This window comes from Malaclemys terrapin, chromosome 8 (assembly GCF_027887155.1).
Source record: "Malaclemys terrapin pileata isolate rMalTer1 chromosome 8, rMalTer1.hap1, whole genome shotgun sequence".
Classification (NCBI taxonomy): domain Eukaryota; kingdom Metazoa; phylum Chordata; order Testudines; family Emydidae; genus Malaclemys; species Malaclemys terrapin.
In genome coordinates this window covers 46130520-46148134 of record NC_071512.1, presented here as the reverse complement: position 1 = coordinate 46148134, position 17615 = coordinate 46130520, and the positions used below count along the sequence as shown (strand labels likewise).

The 17615-nt window shown below is 48.7% G+C and overlaps 1 protein-coding gene across 2 annotated transcripts; it reads left to right on the top strand.

Annotated features, from left to right (window-relative positions):
• Window positions 1-5268: 5268 nt before the first annotated feature.
• Window positions 5269-11707, top strand: FASLG (Fas ligand). 2 transcript variants are annotated; one of them, XM_054037840.1, is made up of 4 exons: window positions 5269-5547; window positions 5741-5786; window positions 7147-7203; window positions 7652-11707. In XM_054037840.1, the coding sequence occupies exons 1-4, from the start codon at window positions 5284-5286 to the stop codon at window positions 8044-8046; spliced, it is 762 nt and encodes a 253-aa protein (XP_053893815.1). In that variant the 5' UTR covers window positions 5269-5283; the 3' UTR covers window positions 8047-11707. The 2 variants fall into 2 exon arrangements, with proteins under 2 accessions (XP_053893815.1, XP_053893817.1); XM_054037842.1 differs by having other exon boundaries at window positions 5284-5547; window positions 5741-5804; window positions 7165-7203.
• The last annotated feature ends 5908 nt before the right edge of the window (window positions 11708-17615 follow it).

Here is a 17615-nt window from a genome sequence, read left to right as displayed (position 1 = left end):
TAGATGGACCTTTGGTCTGACCCAGTACGGCCGTTCTTATGTTATGTTCTTACAGCATCACATCGGGGGCTCAGGTTTGATTGGTTGCAGAGCCACAGTTTTTCAAGATACAGCTCGCCAGTCTCGAAGTGTGACCTACATACTTTGTTCTTAAACGTATGTTCTGGCTGTGTTAAATGCACGCTGTCCTGATGAACCCACCTCACCAAGCAGGTCGTTGTGTATACCTGATCTGTCCCCATCATTATTTACTGTTCTACCAATTTGTGTCACCTGCCGATTTTATCAGCAATGATTTGATCTTTGCTTCCAAACCATTGACGAAGCTATTTAACAGCAATCAGCTGAGAACAGAGCCCTGCAGAACTCCACTAGCAACACCCCCAGCAGATGATTTCCCCTTTTACCTACTTTTCGTACTCTATCAGTTAGCCAGTTGTGAATCCATGGGCTGCACTGATTTTTCTATACAGCTATTTTTATCAGAATGTTATGTAGGACTAAGTCAAATGCCTTATAGAAGTCCAAGTAGATTGTCACCAGCGTTGCTTTTATTAACCAAACTTCAAGTATGAAAAGACCAATCTTCCATAAAACCATATTGCTTGGCATGAATTACATTACCGTCTTTTAATTCTTCACTGATTGTATCCTACTTTAGTCTTTCCATGATTTTGCCTGGGAGTGAGGTCAGGCTAGCTGGCCTATAGTCTCCTGAGACATCCCATTTCATGTTTTTAAACAGCAGTACAACATTGTTTTTTTTCCCCATTCTTCTAGAACTTCCCCAGTGTTCCAAGATTTGTTAAAAACCAACATGAATGATTCAGAGAGTGCATCTTCTGGTTCTTTTATATTCTTGGGTGCAAGTTATCCAGTCATGCAGATTTAAAAATATTTATCTTTAATGGTTGCTGTTTAACATCACCCCTAGTTACTGATGGAATAGAAAATATATAATTGTCACTGTAAGGTATGAATACATCATCCTGCTTCTTTCCACTCACAGAAGAGAAATATTTGTTGGCTTTTCTCCATCATGATTAATAATTTCATTGTCTTTATCTAGAACTGGACCTATCCCATTGCTATGACTTTTGCTGATATATTTGAAGAATTCCTTTTAGTTGTCCTTAACCCTATTGGTCTAAAGTTTTTGTTGATACCTTTAGCTTCCTTTATCAGTTGTCTGCATTTCCCAGCTGCTGAGGTGTACTCCTGGCTATCTGCATCCCCATTTTTTCCATTTAATAATTTTTAAAAAAATATTTTATATTGCAGCCTTTACCTTTCCTCTTAACTAGGATGGTTTTTAACCAAATAATCCTCATTTCTTATTTATGGAATTTTGCAGTCTTTTTGGAGCATCGAATAAAGCATAGTTAAACAATTGCCAACTATCATTCACATTTTTATATTTAAATATTTCCTTCCATTCAATTTTGCATTTCATACTCAATATCACTGGGTCCCCTAGCACAGGCAGATGTTCAGATGTAGGTGGGACCTTATAAAGGATGAGAGAAGAGAGACCTCCCATTTTTATCTTTATATCCCAACTTCTGCCTGGCAGCTGTGGGTCTGCCCCACATGTGGGGAGTTTGGATCCAGAACCAGTCTGGTATTTGAACTGTTTCTAATGGCTCCAAACCAGAAAATATACAGCTCTGCGCTTTTGAATCTCATGGCTCAGCCTCATCTTCAGTAGCTTAGTCTACTGTTATTTAAGGCTGTGTGTACTACCGCTGTATGTAGTCGATGCAGAACAGGACGCCAGTGAAGCTCGCAGCCAGAAGACATCATGACACGGTACCTTGGAGTAGCCGTGCTGCCATTGTTCTCCAGAATCTCTCATCTCAGGGATGTGATCTTCATGGCAGTGTGTGCCCAGAAGAGAGGGTAATGTTCACTGCAAACAGCTCCCCTGATCCTAAAACAATCAGCTGATTTAGCTAGCCACATTGCGTGTTGTTTGCTACAGTGCTTCTCATTTGCAACTGCAGATCAAGAGCCCACTAAGGGCTTAACTGCAGCAGCTTTCATCCGCTTATCACTGTCGCCCCACCGAAACAAAATCAGATGTGTACTAATAGGAAGCAGTGGGTGACAAACAAACAATTTTCTGACATTTAAGATAGGCTCTTGGTGCTTTTGTCCTGCCCACAAACTCACCAAAATGAGCACTGTTGCACTAAGCACAGTACCTAGCACTGAAAAAAGGGATAGCTGCACATGCTCTTTAGCCTCAGTTGTGCAACTGCTGACTGTCTGAAGGTTTATGAAATAATACTGTCTGCCAGTTATACATTCAGTAGTGTGCCACCCAAACTGGTAACATCCAACATGTGGGGTTAAAACATAGGTTATAGAATGAGGGGTAGAAGAACAATATTAATGCAGGAAGCTTAAACCACAGTGTGTGGTTTTGATTATAAATGATCAATAATAAATATGAGTGACAGCCTACTTCACCCAGGGATCTCAGAGCACTTTCCAGGCATTCTGGAAGGAAGGTAAATATTGGAATATCCGTTTTACTCACGGGTGAGGTGATTCACAGACAATGTGAAGGACTTGTCCCAGGAACCCCACACAATCATTGGCAGACAGAAATAGCCCCTTTTGTCTCCTGCTCCAACCCCCCACTCATAACACCTACTAACATTTTCTCTCCCCTCCTTCCTGAGTCTAGGATTCTCTTGTACTTTAGTAACAATTAAACAAATGAAAACTGTCATATCAATGGGAGCTGGAAGTAATGTGTCTCACCTGGGAGGCTCAGCTGATAGGAAATCTGCGGCACTATCCCAGTTGGTTGTAAGTAGGCAGCTGGCTTTGACATAGGTGAGAAATTGAGCCTTTCCATTGTACTGATAGCCAGGATATGGATATGACACTCCAAAAGTTTGAGATGATTTTTCCTGCTCCATTTGGTACAGCTAAGTGGGTCAAGGCATCATCTCCCAGCTGTTTTATTCATCTCCTCCTTCTGGGCTGTTAGTAACATTTCATATCTTGATGGGCATGCGCTATATTTAGGTGGTGCCCAACAGTGAAGCCAATGGCCAAATAAAGTACAACTCAGGTGGAGGAGGGATGGCCTCCGATCAGGCTGGGAGCTTTTGGGGATGGGAGGTTTATGATACAGTTTTGTAGGCCCAAGAAAATAGCTTTTAATCCACTTGTCCCTCTTCAGTGACAGATCTTATTGTCTCAGCCTAGGGGTATTGGCAGAACAGGGTGTGCTTTAGACCCTGTCTACAATGGCTGACCAGCTGAGCTTAAAAACTTGGTATAAACAGAGCCAAACTACTAGCTGTGGACCCAAGCCAGAACATCAGCTCCAAACCACCTGGAACTGCTAGGAAGTTAAGGCTTGGGACAAACTGTTCTCTAGTTCAAACAGCATAATAAAGTCATGCAGTAATGAGGCCCATACCTAGACTAGAACACAGTCCTGACATGATTGACCTCAGCTTGGCTGGCTATTGTGGGCAGCATCAGAACTCCACTGGGACACAACCAAGTTTAACAGCGTAGGTAGGACCTCAGTGATCGGGGTGGTTGGGGCGGGGGAACTTGGAGGAGCTTAAGGAAATAGCGCTGGGTTCTGGTGGCTTTTTGTCTTTATATATAAAGAAACATAGGTTATGAGGGGTTCCTGCATGGGTTTCCAAAACCTCATTCACTGCAAAGCATTGCTTCAGCGAATGACTGTGGTGAGCATCTTCAAAAGGCAGGCAGGTTGCTGGGGTTGGCGTCAGGGTTTTGAGGACAAGTCTGACAACCATTCGAGTGGTAGGAAGTAGAATTGAGCGAGAAGGCTGGGAAAAGCCTGCTTGCATCCGCTGCTCAAATATATTTTACTCCGCAGCTGGAGAACTGGCATGGCTTTTCCCATCACACCGTGTGCGCGCTTTTGGACCATTTTGATCCCTGCAACGTGTTGAATGCCTAAAAGTCTAATGAATCACTTAGATATGCTGCAGTCATTTTTACCTTTGAGGGTTCAGGCATTATAGAGCGGGGGGGAGGAGAGCAAAAGTTTAGGCTGTGAACTGTGCAGATCAGTAGGATTCAAGAGGGAGCCTGCTCAGCCATCTTGGCTGACTCCTGATGTTCAGCTTGGGGTCATGCTGAGTACCCTGGTGACAATAAGCATCCTAGCTGTTGGCTGCCCATGCAACCCAACCCTGATTCTTTGGGGTTCTCTCATCGCTAGTTAGTCAATGAAAGGAGTCGCATGGGGTGGGAGTGGAAGGATGGTTTGAGAGGAGACTTTGGATCTCTGTTCCAGGGGATGTGTATTCCCTGCCTCAAAATTCACTGCTTCTCTGCTCTCTCCCTGACTGGCTGTGCTCGCATTATGTAGGTGGAATGATGGCACCAGTGATCTATGTAGCAAGCCATCAAAATGGCGAGCTGCTTATTCCATGTGTATTGATCTTATTAGCACTGGGGTAGCCCTGAGAGACCCCAGCTGAGACTGGGGCTCCATTGTGCTAGCCATTGTACAGAGACATAGTCCCTGTCCCCAGCGTTCACACTAGGCAAGCCAATGGAGGTGCTGTTATCCCCGTTTTACAGCTGGGGGAGTTGAGGCACAGGGCAGTTAAGTAACTTGCCCAAGGTCACATTGGCATTGAACCAAGCTCTGTGGGTCCCAGTGCCTTAAACCCCAGACCATCCTGCCTTTCTTTTGCTCCTGCTCCATGGCCAGGCCCATGTCTAGCTTTCAAAGCAGACAACTGCCAAGGTGGGACTGCGCAACGCTGCCAGCGTAGGCTGTTGGAAATTGGTGACAGTGGAGCAGGCAGGTTTGTGCTCTAATGTGGTTACTCAGCACCCAGCTAAATGGAGGATGGGAACCCTCCCCTCTTCCACCCTCTTAACCCTTTCCTAACTCAGGGCCCCTGCTCTCTTGGCCTGGCCAGCGGGTCTGGATCATGGGCATGGCCCGTGGAGGTTACAGTTGCAGCCCATGGCTGAGCTTCTAGCTGCTCACTTAAAAGCACCTAATGTGCCTGCTGCCTTTATGTGGGAGGAGCAATCTTGCATTAGAGAGGGTGGGCGGAAGCTCTTTGAGGTTTGCTGATTCTGGCTCAGGGTTTTCATAGTCAGGCACGTATGAGTAGATCTCTCACTGCTAGGGTGATGCAGGCGTATAAAGGCAGAGCCGGCTTCCCTCCTGGGGCTCAGTCTGCGGCTGGCACAGCCGGATTTAGCAGCCGCATGAAAGAGGAGTTCCATAGCCAGGGCGGCCCAGCCATTCCACTGCCCACCATGCAGCAGAACCTGAATTATGTCTACCCCCAGATCTTTTGGGTGGACAGCTGTGCCAGTCCCACTTGTGCTCCATCGGCGCCCATTGCCACCTGCCCGCCACCCGTGCCGGAGAGGAGGAGGAGAAAACAGAGCAACAAGAGGGATGGCACATGCCTCTGTTTCTTGGTGGTGTTTTTGCTGGTCCTGCTGGCCCTTGCTGGAGTGGGGCTGGGGATGTTTCAGATTGTCCAGCTGCAGAAGGAACTGGCTGAGCTCCGAGAGGTAACGTCTGTCTGGTTATTAATAGATATAGAAGTGTCCAGCAATGGGACCCTTAGTGGATGTAAATTGGTGGAACTGGATTGAAGTCAATGTCCACTTGCCCCAGCTGAGGATCTGTCCCTATTACTGATGGTTATTTTACATGCCGTGGTCACTTACTAGGTGTGAACTTGTCTCTCTCCTGTTTTGACAGTTAACCAGCACTGGACATGTTCCTTCGTCTATGGAGAAGCGCATAGGTGAGCCATCCTTACCCAGCAAGTCAGTGTGTGTGGGAGAACCCGGGTCAGGAATTCTGTGAATGGCAGCATCTCTGCACTTTCCCCCTTCCTGTCCCCCACCGCGCCTTCAATTTGGGTGGCAGATGGCAGAGTTACATCAGTGAGGCTCTGATGCTTTTTAGATGACATGTTCACTCCTTTGGCTGTAGCAGTAACTGTGCATGTCATGGGCTTGTGGGGGCCAGTGGGGGTCTCCCTTCTGCTTGAGGGCTAGAAGAAAGCTGGCCTGATGCAGGCAGCCTGTGGGGAACATTGATTAGAGATGGACCCAGCCCTAGATCTGAACACACATAAACATTTCGAGAATTCGGATTCCCTTGGATTCCAACTCTGCAGCCAGGGTCCCTCCTTCTCCTTTCTTGGATGATGCATGTGATAGCCTGAGCTTCACTGTAAATGTGGGATTCTGGTTTTCTTGCCATGCTGTGAGAAACAGATATAGGGAGAGAGGAGGAGAAAGGAAAATGGTAGCAGATGGGTTTCCAACATTACTATATTATTATTTCCTCTTGATTACTTTGACTTTTTGCCTCTTCTAAGTGCAACCTGATTTTTTTGAGTATCTAGTGTACAAGCTGTATTGTTGTAACTAAAACTGGCTGAGCATTCTCTGACCAAATGTTTTCCATCTGGAAAATGTTACCTCAAAATCGCAACTTTCTGGATGAATGTGTTAATTTCAATGCAGTTTTGTTTAGAAAACAGTTTGAAAGGAAGTATCTTGAGAAATCATTCTGCCTCTGTCTTAAAATTGTAACTGAGTTAAAACGGATGCATTTTACTTCCATTTGTTCAAAGATTTGATTAAGTTCAACAGAATCACTTTGAGTCTTCAGTGGCCTTCTACATTTAGATGTTGCAAGGCTCCTACTCTCTAGGGACATGGAAATGGTCTTATCAGAAAAGACCAATGATCTGCAGCTGATTGTGCAAAGCTGGATTATACCATATGGAGGGAGAAAGAAATTTCTACTTGAGCCCATCTGGGAATCAGTTTGGCATCTTAAAGTGATCTGATAGCCCTTGTATTTTTTCCTAGCTATTCTAGGTACAGATGTTGCTCTGAGTCTTATACATTAACTACCCAATCCTCTTTTTTTAACAAATTTACCAAGCTATGGTGTATACCTGAATGCGGTCCTGCAGCAGGTAGTGTCACAGGTTAATTATGACTGGCTGATGAAGTATATCCCCTGATCCATTGTAACTGTGTGTCTCTCTGTAATTCCCCGGAGGGGACCCCCTTCCTAGTCTTAATTTCCTCACCGCGTTTTCTCCCCAAAGCCTGAAGCTGTCTCCTTTCTCCATTTTAACACAGGACTTCCGAATGTAACAGCAGAGAAGAAGGTGATCAGGAAGGCAGCACATTTAACAGGTATGTGACACAGTGTAAAGAGTCAGCATGCTGGGGAAAGAAATGGCCACAAGAAGCCGGATGTGGATGGGGAAAGTGGTAGCTGGGTTACTTCCTAGCTAGTCATCTGGCTATCGAGCAGCAGAGTTCCCTTTGCATCATTCGCCTTCCAGGATTGACATGTGAGACTCAAGGGTTCTGATTTACTCCCACTTCTTTCCCCATTCATTTCATCTGGTACTTTTACCTTTATATGGGTTTTTTACTTCACTTTTGGGCTGAGTAACCATGTGGCCTGGAGACTGTAGAGCATTTGACATACATGAATGAACAGTCCCCTGGCTCTGAGTTTGGCAGGCATCATGCCTGCTTTACAGGAAGAAGTTGAGGTTAAGTGACTTGCCTATGACTGGTGTGACTTGAAAACTGTGCCTCTGTCTAAATGCTTCTTGTTAATCTTTATTACTAGGCAAAGCTGATCAGAAAACCCTTCCTCTGGAATGGGTGGCCACCCTCGGGCATGCCTTCACCTCCAATATTCAATACAGACACCGCAGCCTGGTGATCAATGAAACAGGCCTATACTTTGTGTACTCCAAGGTGTTCTTCCGAGGCAAGATCTGCAACAACCTGCCCTTAGACCACATGGTTTTCAAACAAAATCCAGCCTACCCAGCTAGCCAGGTGCTGATGGAGGACAGAAAGATGAACTACTGTGCGGCTGGAAAGATGTGGGCCAGGGGCAGCTACCTGGGGGCATTGTTCAACCTCACCAAATCAGACAGCTTGTATGTCAACGTCTCCGAAACAGCTCTGGTTAATTTTGAGGAATCCAAGACATTTTTTGGTTTATATAAACTTTAGAGCTGGCCACCAAAGCATTGCTTTCAGCAAATATGCACTAGGACTGATATGAACAGGAGTTGGGTACTGTACGGTATAAGAAATATTCTGTCCATAGGACTAGTCTAATACTGTGCTGGGCTAGCAAGGATCTAGCTGGAAGAAACTCACCAAGCATCCCTTGTTTGGCCTTTGACATGTGACAGCCAAACTGACTTGGAAACGGATCTCCAAGGATTAAAACTTTCACCTTGTGAACTACTTGGATCACCCTAGGAGAACCTTAAGTGTAGCTGAAAAAATCTAGCATGCCAAAGGCCTCCTTTAAACTCACTACTCACTCAAGGAGAGTGTTTACTACCTGAGAAGAAGCTGATGCATTGGGCTCAGTTCTGCTCTGTTACATCTATGAAAATCCCATTTGCCCTACTAAGGACAGCATTTGGGCCCCTGCAGAGATAGTGTTTGGGTGGATCTCCACAGGACTGGGGAGTTCACTGCCTGGCGCTGGATGCGATCATTGCTGGGGTGGGGGGAGATTTATATTATGTATGGCCATTTAGCACCTTAACTCTTTGCTTTTGCAGGTGCTCCAAGTATCTGCAGGGTATGTCAGAGTAGTAGGGTTTTTTAAGTTATTTGCCATTTTTATCCTCAAATGTATCCCCCTCCCCTCCTCACATTTGACTTAGAAATTGGTGTAATTCCCAGGACCAGATTTTATTCCCAGGGCTCATCTGGGCCGTGTTCTATAGAGGATAACAAGCAATAATTACATGGATAATTTGGTATACAGAAGTGTGGAGGGAGGGAAGACCCTGTCTTTAACTGCTTTTCTGCCAAACAGCACGTGGTGGGTATCCAGCATCCCAGCACAGCTGCCTCAGACAAGGTCCAGCAGCAAGGAAGAGTGCTGGAGAGAATTTAGAGCACAGCATGGTGGGGTTACACCCAGAACTCCCACGTAATCCCGGGTGGGGATCCATTGAGGTCTGTAGTTTAGGAACCAGGAATGAATGTGTCTGAAAAAATCCAGAATTGTTCCTGGGGGTTGTGAAAGTCTCTGTATCCCTTTCTCCCAGCAGCTGGGATGGGAGGTGCTCTGAGCACAGCCCTTGTCCTGTTCTGCATTCAGGAACTTTGAGGTGACCATCCAGAGATGGGTTTGGATCTGAGCTCTCCCTGCCTCCCCCCAGGTGGGTGATGTTTGCAGCTGGGGAGCTGGTTTAGGCCCATCTCTAAAATAGCCCAGGACACCCCTCACTGCAGAGTCCCTGGAGATCCTGGGTGATGGAGGGGAATTCCAGCAACCCTTGAGTGATGGGGCAGGTTGCAAGGGCCATGCATCCATCTGGGCGACCTCATAAGTCTCCTCCTGGGCCCTGGGGTTGCTGTGGTGCATGCTGGGCAGCCTCTGCCTCCCCTGGGGGGTTCTGCCTGCAGGCTTCGCTCCTTGGAACCAGGCAACAGCTGTCAGGGAACGAGGCAAGGATGGGAGCTTCCAGAGAAAGGTGAGGAGAGAGCAGCCCCCTCCCCAAACCCAGCCCTCCTGGCTCCCCTGCCCATCCCCCTGGCTCCAGGCCACCCCAAACCCAGCCCTTCCTCCAGTAGCCCCTGGTACTCGCAATAGATCTCAGCACCTTCCCCTGAGCTCCCCAGCCTCCCCAAACCACCTCAACACATCCCTCACCCACAACATGGCTCTCTTACCCCCTCCTCACACATCCCCAACTCACCCCAGCAGCCCCTCAGCCTTCCACGGCTCAACCAGCTGCCACATAACCCCCCAGACCTTCTCCCACCATGGCTCCCCAGCCCACCACAACCCGCCCCTGGCTCCCCAGCTCACCCAAACCCCGCCCCCGGCTCCTCAGCTCACCTTCCTCCGGCTTCCCAATCTCCCCCAGCACCTCCTACAGCCTCCCACGGCTCCTCAACATACGTAGCCCATCCTAGCACCTCCGCTGGCTTCCCACCACAACCCATCCCCCACATAATGCTCCAGAACTTCCCCCACCTCCACAGCCCACCCAGACCCTGTCCCCAGCCTCCCATGGCTTCCCAACCTACCTTAGCACCTCCCCTGGCTTCCCAGGACAACCCAGCTCTCACATAATCCACCCAGAACTTCCCCCACCTCCACAGTTCCTCAGCCCACCCTAGCTCTGCCCCCAGCCTTCCTAATCCACCCTAGCATCTCCCCTGGCTTCCAGCCCCCCCCAGAGCCTCCCAGCCGCTGCACCTCCCCAGTCTCCCCAATCTACCCTGCACTTACCCCCCCTACAGCACCTCCCCCAGGCTTCACCTCCGCAGCTCCCTAGCACTCCAACCCATCCCAGCACCTCTCCTTGGCCTCCTCTCACTCCCCAATGCAACTCAGCTCCCACATGACCCCCCAGATCCTCTCCTAGCCTTCCACAGCTCCCCAAAACATCCCACTGCCTTCCCTAGTCTCACCAACTTCTCCCAGCCTCCCATGGCTCCCCAAATACATCTCCAGCCCCCCCCCCCAAACTCAGTCTAGCCTCTCCACTGTTACCCACCACTCTCTGTTACCTTCCAGCATCCACCCAGCTCCCCGGGACCCATCTTCCAGGTCCCCAAGCCTCCCAACTCTCCTTGACTCCCCAGGTCCCCCTCAGCCCTCCATGGCCCTTCATCCCTCTTTATCTATCCCCTCACTCCTTTGGTCCTTCACAAGGACCAGGTGTCCCCTGCACTCTCTGGGGAGGGTAGGTTGCCAGGCTGCCTCTACCCCGTACTGACTCACTGTCAGGTGAGACCAGCTAGTCGTGGGGGAGGAAGGGGACAGGGTGGGACCACACTTGGGGAGCGGGGTATTGCATGGAGGAGGAAAGAACTAAAACAGTATAGTGGGGGAAGGAAACAAAATCACTATTTCCTCTCTGGGGGTCTTCCCGATCTGGGTCTCCTAACAACCCCACTCCTGCCACAAATGTCCCTGGCAGAACACCTCCAAAACCTGGCAGTTGTGTGAAGGTTGGTCCCCATCCAGGGAGCCCTAGTATTCAGCAAACCAGCTGAATGCTCACCCCTGCTTTCTCTAACCCCAGGGGCATGCTGGAGGAGCCATTGCATTGACATAGGATGGCTGTTGTGAGTACGAGGGAGGGCCCAGAGTTTGCAGGATATGTCCAATTAGTGCTTAGTCTGGGAACAGGTGCAATATTAGTATACCCAGGAGAAGCAGAGTGCAGAGCTGCTCAGAAGCTGTGATCAGAGTCAACGTACAGCAGTGGGTACAGACCAGACTGCACCTGAAATCAAAATGGGCAAAGCCAACCATTCTTCCCCTGACTAACCTCCACTGACCATACCTGAGATAAAAGCCCGGCTTGTATTTATGCCCCAAGTACTATGTCTCAAATGCCCTTCCCGGAATGAGAATATAGTCTCAGTTAGTTTTCATTGGTTGACTCCATGTTCCATCACTTGGCTGTACTGGTTTTTACTGGCACCTCCACAAAGGACGGGACATGTTGGCGAGCACTGTGTGTTCACTACCAGAAGTACTATTTTTGGCCTAGGTAGTAACTGAAAACCAGGACTTGAAGCTTGCTGAACAGGTTGCAGCATAATCCCAGACTGTGAGTAATTAATGTGACACAAAGCAATGTAGCAGTCAAGCAGGCAATCCGTTTAAACTATTGATGTATTATTCCCTATAATATATATCTATATGTACAGTATAAATAATGTTATTTTTATAAGTGTGATTGGCTTCATCTCATTCATGTGATAGGAATGTGGATTTCATGAGAGCTAAGCACTAAACCTTCTCTCCTCAACAGTCTTCATTATACATAGGGCAGAGAGGCGTTCTTCCAAATGCCAGGATGTTCAGATCCAGATTTTTTTTTTTTATGGGCTATTAGAAAGATTGGATCCAGCCATGGAGTCCAGATCTCAGTTCAAATTCCAGTCCCCCTCCAATCCTGCCAAACACACCCCATTGGGTGTTCTAGTGTGGTCTGGCTCATGGCAGAAGTATGGGGCAGGTGTGAAATTGGGAATTGAGCCCCTCATAGGCTGAGTGAGTTCCAAGCTTGGGATTTATTTCAATCTTTGCCAGCTGTAAGTGTTTAGGTGGGTGGAGGATGGGCGCATGATTTTAATTGTTGGAAGAAGCCACATGGCATCAAGGTGTGAATTGGGCATATCGGCTATCAGGTGGCTGTGCACCACTCCTCAGGGCAGCGTGACTACGGAGGCTCATCTCCTGGTGATTGTTTGAGCGGGGAAGGAGAATGAAAGTGGGTAAAACAATAAGGAAGAGATGAGCCCAAGCCACAAAATATGGCTCCAGATCTAGTTTTTGAACACTGTGCCGTTTGGGAGAGGAGTGGAGATAGGGTTTGCTCTGGGGACCTTGGGGGAAGCAGTGGGGTCTAGTTAGTTAAGACACTGGGAAGGGTGGCGGGGCAGGCTCAGGTAGACCTAGATTCTAGTCCTAGCTCTGCTATTGACCTGCTTTGTGATCTGGGGCAAGTTGTCTTTCCTCCCTGTCCTCTCCCCTTTCATCTCTTTTGAGTATAAACTCTTTGGGGGCAAGGACTGTCTCCTACAGCACTTAGCATAGTGGGGTCTTGATCTCACGTGATGCTATAATACAAATAATAACAACTGGGCTCCAGGGACCCATGCAGATTTCCTCTGACTCTGGTCCTTTTAATGCCCTAGTCTGCAATCAGCTGAACAGCCCTTTAATTTCCTGAAGTCACCACATCATTGGCAGCGTCTGTACTGGGGGCCTGCTGATTTCTCACTATCCCCACCTGGGCGAGGCAGAGAGCAGCAGTTCCCGCACCAGCGGCTGTTGGTGGCAGGTGGTCCATGGAACACTTGCTGGTGGTCAGTAGTGAGCTGGGTGGTGATGTGGTCCTGGTTCCTTCTCTTTGCACCACATTCAGAGACAGCTAGAATTACACCAAGGGCTGGATTCACAAGGGAGACTTAGGCACTAAGGCCAACGGTCAGGTGTCGCTGGCAATCACAAAGCTATCGCTCAGCAGCCATTTAAACCCAAGTGCCTGAATTTCTGCCCAGGGACATGGGCACAGCTACCGAAGTCCTGACAGCGCTGAGCTGCTTGGCACCTAATTCACTCCTAAGCCCCGGTAGGATCCATCAGCTAGACGGTCCCCTGCCTAGCTCCCCAGTGGGGCCTGATGTAGGAGGTATTCTAAGAGCACATCTGAAAGCAGGCCTACAGGATCAGGCCCTATACAAAGCACAGCTAAGGAGGGGATGGGGATGGTGTTTCCTCCCCCCATCCTCAGTTCAAACATTCACCTGGGATGTAGGAGAACCAGGTTCAAATCCCCCCTCTGCCTGATTAAGAGCAGAGGCATGAAGGTGGGTCTCCCGCATTGCAGGTGAGTGTAATAACTGCTGGGCTGGAGGGTAGTGAGATGGGGTACTGCTCCTTTCTCTGCTAGCAACTGTTCCACTTTGTATAAACAATTCAATAGTCATTGAGCCAGCGAGAAGGAGAAACTGCAACCGGTCAGGGCAGTGAGATGGGAGATCTGCTCTGAAGTTGGCAGAGGCGGGATTTGAACCCCCACATCTCAGGTGTGTCCTGTAACCAGTACGCTATGAGGGTTCATGGGAAAGGGCTGCCTTAGACACCTAATTCCAGGAGGGGGGTCAGAGACGTGACTCCTGAGCATTGACAGGTGCCTAACTGCTTTTAAATGGTAGGGCCTAGGCTAAGAACATAAGAGTGGCCATACCAGGTCAGACCAAAGGTCCATCTAGCCCAGTGTCCTGTCTTCCAACAGTGGCCAGTGCCAGGTGCTCCAGGGGGAATGGACAGAACAGGCAATCATCAAGTGATCCATCCCCTGTTGCCCATTTCCCAGCTTCTGGCGAACAGAGGGTAGGGACACCATCCCTTTCCTTCCTGGCTAATAGCCATTGTTGGACCTATCCTCCATGAATGTATCTAGTTCTTTTTTTAACCCTGTTATAGTCTTGCCCTTCACAACATCTTCTGGCAAGGAGGCTATCCCCCTTTCCTCTGCCTTTCCAACAAGACAGATTAGGCATGTCCTTGCTCAACAGCAGGCTGGCTTTGGGGAATCCCTTCTGTCAGCACCTCTCTCCCCGTGTGCTGTCTGGGGAGCTGGGGCGCCTCACTCAGGGTTGTGAATTCCACTAGGCGGCAGAGCCCCTAAATGTTGAGTGTTGCAGCACCAAAGTCTCCCTGGTCACTCTAGCCCTAACTAGCTTCCTAACATCACTGGTTGGGGTGGGGAATTATTCAAGAGGCCACAGGGAACACGTGTGTGGAATACTACATTAAGATATGGCCTACTCTTTGAAAAAGTTTGTGATTGCCCAGGTTAGTCAGGTCCTTCCCTCCCCCTCCCCCTCCCCCCCCATGAGCAAAACTCAAGTTCAGCTCAGTGACATGTGAAGGGTGATTTCCTTTTGCTTGATTCTGGGAAGTGCACTTCTGTGAAAGTGGACTGGCTAGTAAAGTGCAGTGGCTGCACTGTGGCCAGAGCTGATTGGGCCGGCCCTGCTTTAGCAGCTGAGACTGTGAAATAGAGAGTTCCACTTTTTTTTTCTCATAAAAGAATTGACCACCACAGTGTGGGAAATCACATGTCCTATCTATGCCCTACCATCTCCCCTTATGTTATGCTATAGAGCAGGGGTAGGCAACCTATGGCATGGGTGCCAAAGGCGGCACGCGAAGTGATTTTCAGTGGCATTCACACTGCCCGGTTCCTGGCAACTGGTTCGGGGGGCTCTGCATTTTAATTTAATTTTAAATTAAGCTTCTTAAACATTTAAAAAACCTTGTTTACATACCACAATAGTTTAGTTATATATTATAGACTTATAGAAAGAGACCTTCTGAAAACATTAAAATGTATTACTGGCATGTGAAATCTTAAATTAGCGTGAATAAATGAAGACTCGGCACATCACTTCTGAAAGGTTGCTGACCCCTGGTCTAGAGGAATCAGAGAGCTCAGGGCATGACATGATGTTTATCACTTGTAGATGGAGCAGGTGGCTGCTTTGAATCCAGCCTTGGCTAGTAGGGAGTAATCATTGTTACCAGCTGCTGAATGATCTGCTGGAGTTGGTGGCCTCAACTATGTTCCCAGTGGACAAGTATCCAAATGAAGAAAATCCCCCAAATTGTAAGAAGGGCCAGCTCCAGGGTTTTTGCTGCCCCAAGTAGAAAGGGGGGAAAAAAAAAAAAGCCGCAATCGTGATCTGCTCTACCACCGCCGCTTCAGTTTTCGGGGGCAATTTGGCAGCTGGTCCTTCGCTCTGAGAGGGACTGAGGGATCCGCCGTGGAATTGCTGCCAAAGAGCCGGACGTGCCGCCCCTCTCCTTGGCCGCCCCAAGCACCTGCTTGCTGGGCTGCTGCCTGGAGCTGGCCCTGTGCCTGGAGCCGGCCCTGATTGTAAGTTTAGGCATTTCTGCAGAGAATGCAAGGGTTGAATGGCCCATGCAGAGCAAACCCTTTCCCCATCTCTAGAGGTGGTCTCTCTAGGACAGGACTGAATCATGTTGCTGAGATATAGGTTATGAGGTGCAAATTTACAGTGTTATATGGCTTACTTACCTCTTCTGGGGATTTAATCCTCCAGCTTGTATCAGCACCCTATTCATACACATGTGTAACAAAAATCTTATCGCACTTTTCATCTGGAAGGCTCCCAAAGGTTTTTGACAAAATGCCACACATTCATGGGCCAGTTCACCCAAACCTGTCATGCAGCCACCTCTAGTGCAGAATGTTCCAGCTGCTATTACAGCATACAACAACAGTGTGAGGGAAGAAGTGATGAAAGACAAAGCTCTTTTCCAGCTGAAATTGCTAGGGGAATGTAGACAGGGAGATTCTAATTAGGATGGGTCACTGGGTCTAACAGGCCTATATTTGCAGAAAATACTATGAGATCTTCAATTGCCATGAAGGGCAGGACTTAGTGTTTCCAACTGATCCACAGGCTCCCTCCCCAGTAGCGTATTCCAATTAACGCTATGCTGAGTACTGGATTAAAGGGAAGAATGTCACCTGTTGAATCACAAGCATCACTTCTTACAGCTGCCTGGGATCGCTAGTACAGCCATGGTCAGACAGAGCCCAAACCCTCACTTTGCTGATGAGATCTGATTAAAGTGTCAGTGTTATTTCCTTAGGTGATTAGCCCTCTTTCCAATCAAGCAGTGTTCATTTCCTGGATAGCGGGACCCATAATGGTTTTGAAAAGAAGTAGAGCAGAATTACCCCTTGAAGAGCTCTGTGCTGGAATATGGCCCTTAGAAACCGAGGGAGATCTCTAGATGGGTGAGAAATCCCAATTCCCTGGGTGTTCAGATGGGCTGTGGGCCCAGGCAGATTACCATATGGGCCTATGAGCCCCAGCCAATTTGGGGCCCCTGGAAAAATCTCCCCCGGCCGTGGCCCTGGGGCTGGAGGAGCTCTCGCTCCCTGCCATGTGGCTCAGGCTGCAGCAGGGGCACAGAGCTTCTCCAGTCTCAGGGCCACAGTGGTGTTTGGGGGGGGAACTGGGCAGGGCTGTGGGTAGAATGGGGATGGGGCTGCAGGTGAAGAGGTGGGGCAGCGCCATGGCCCCCCACTTGTTCCAGCCCAAGGCCCAAAGAGACCTTAATCCACCTTTGGCTATGGGTATGGACGCTCCTCCCCCACCAGAAGGAAGCCTGGTAGTGGATTACAGGAACCCTGCCAAACTCAAGCCTGCCCTATAACGGACTGACTGCTCTGCTCCTCACTGGGGCTGTGGGAACGCTGCCTTGACTGTGGAAGAAATTAGCTTCCACAAGGAGCCTTAGCTCAAATTTTTGGGAGGAAGTGCTTAAAGTTAGTGGACTAATTTTCAGAAGTACAGAGCTCCCATAACTCCCGCCTCTGAAAATCAGGCCATTGAGGGAGCTAAATACAGCTTTAGGTGCCCAGGTTTAACCCCCCACTTTTCCAAACGTTGGCTCTTGCTGTTTGTTGCAAAGCTGAGCTAAGATTTATGCACCAGCAATAAAGATGAAATGTGGGAGGAGGAAGCTGGGAATGGTGCATCCAGTCTTAAAGGCTGGGGGATCTGCCCTTATGTTCCTGTCTCACATTGGGGGGGCATAGAGCAGGCTAAGGGTCACCAAGTGCCATTTCCCCAAGGGCCTCTGCTACGTTAATGTGTTAGACAATAACTCTGACTGCTCGTGAGATCAAGCACGAGTAGAGGGATTGTGCCAGGTGCAAACTCACACTTGTAGTGATGACAAAACCCAGTGTGGTCACTTGCCCAGCAGAGAAGATGGATCTTAAGTAATGATAAAAGAACCTCAGAAATGTCTGAGGCTTGATTCAGATATTGGCCCAAACCTGAACTGGACTACCAAATCTCTAGGGGCCCTATGCCACCGCCTCATCCCTTAAAACCACTGCCACAGAACCTCTTGCCTTTCGCCTTTCACCATGGTAGGAGCCATCCTGTCTTTCCCATGTGAGCCAGCCTGGGGGCCTCTGTTGTCCTCTACCTTTGAAGAAGTGCTGCAGTGTCATTATGGGTATCTGCTGAAT

Coding starts and splice junctions, on each gene's coding strand:
- FASLG (XM_054037840.1), top strand. CDS start 5,284: ATGCAGCAGAACCTGAATTATGTCTACCCCCAGATCTTTTGGGTGGAC. Junction 5,548..5,740: donor AACTGGCTGAGCTCCGAGAG/GTAACGTCTGTC, acceptor CTGTTTTGACAG/TTAACCAGCACTGGACATGT. Junction 7,204..7,651: donor GAAGGCAGCACATTTAACAG/GTATGTGACACA, acceptor CTTTATTACTAG/GCAAAGCTGATCAGAAAACC.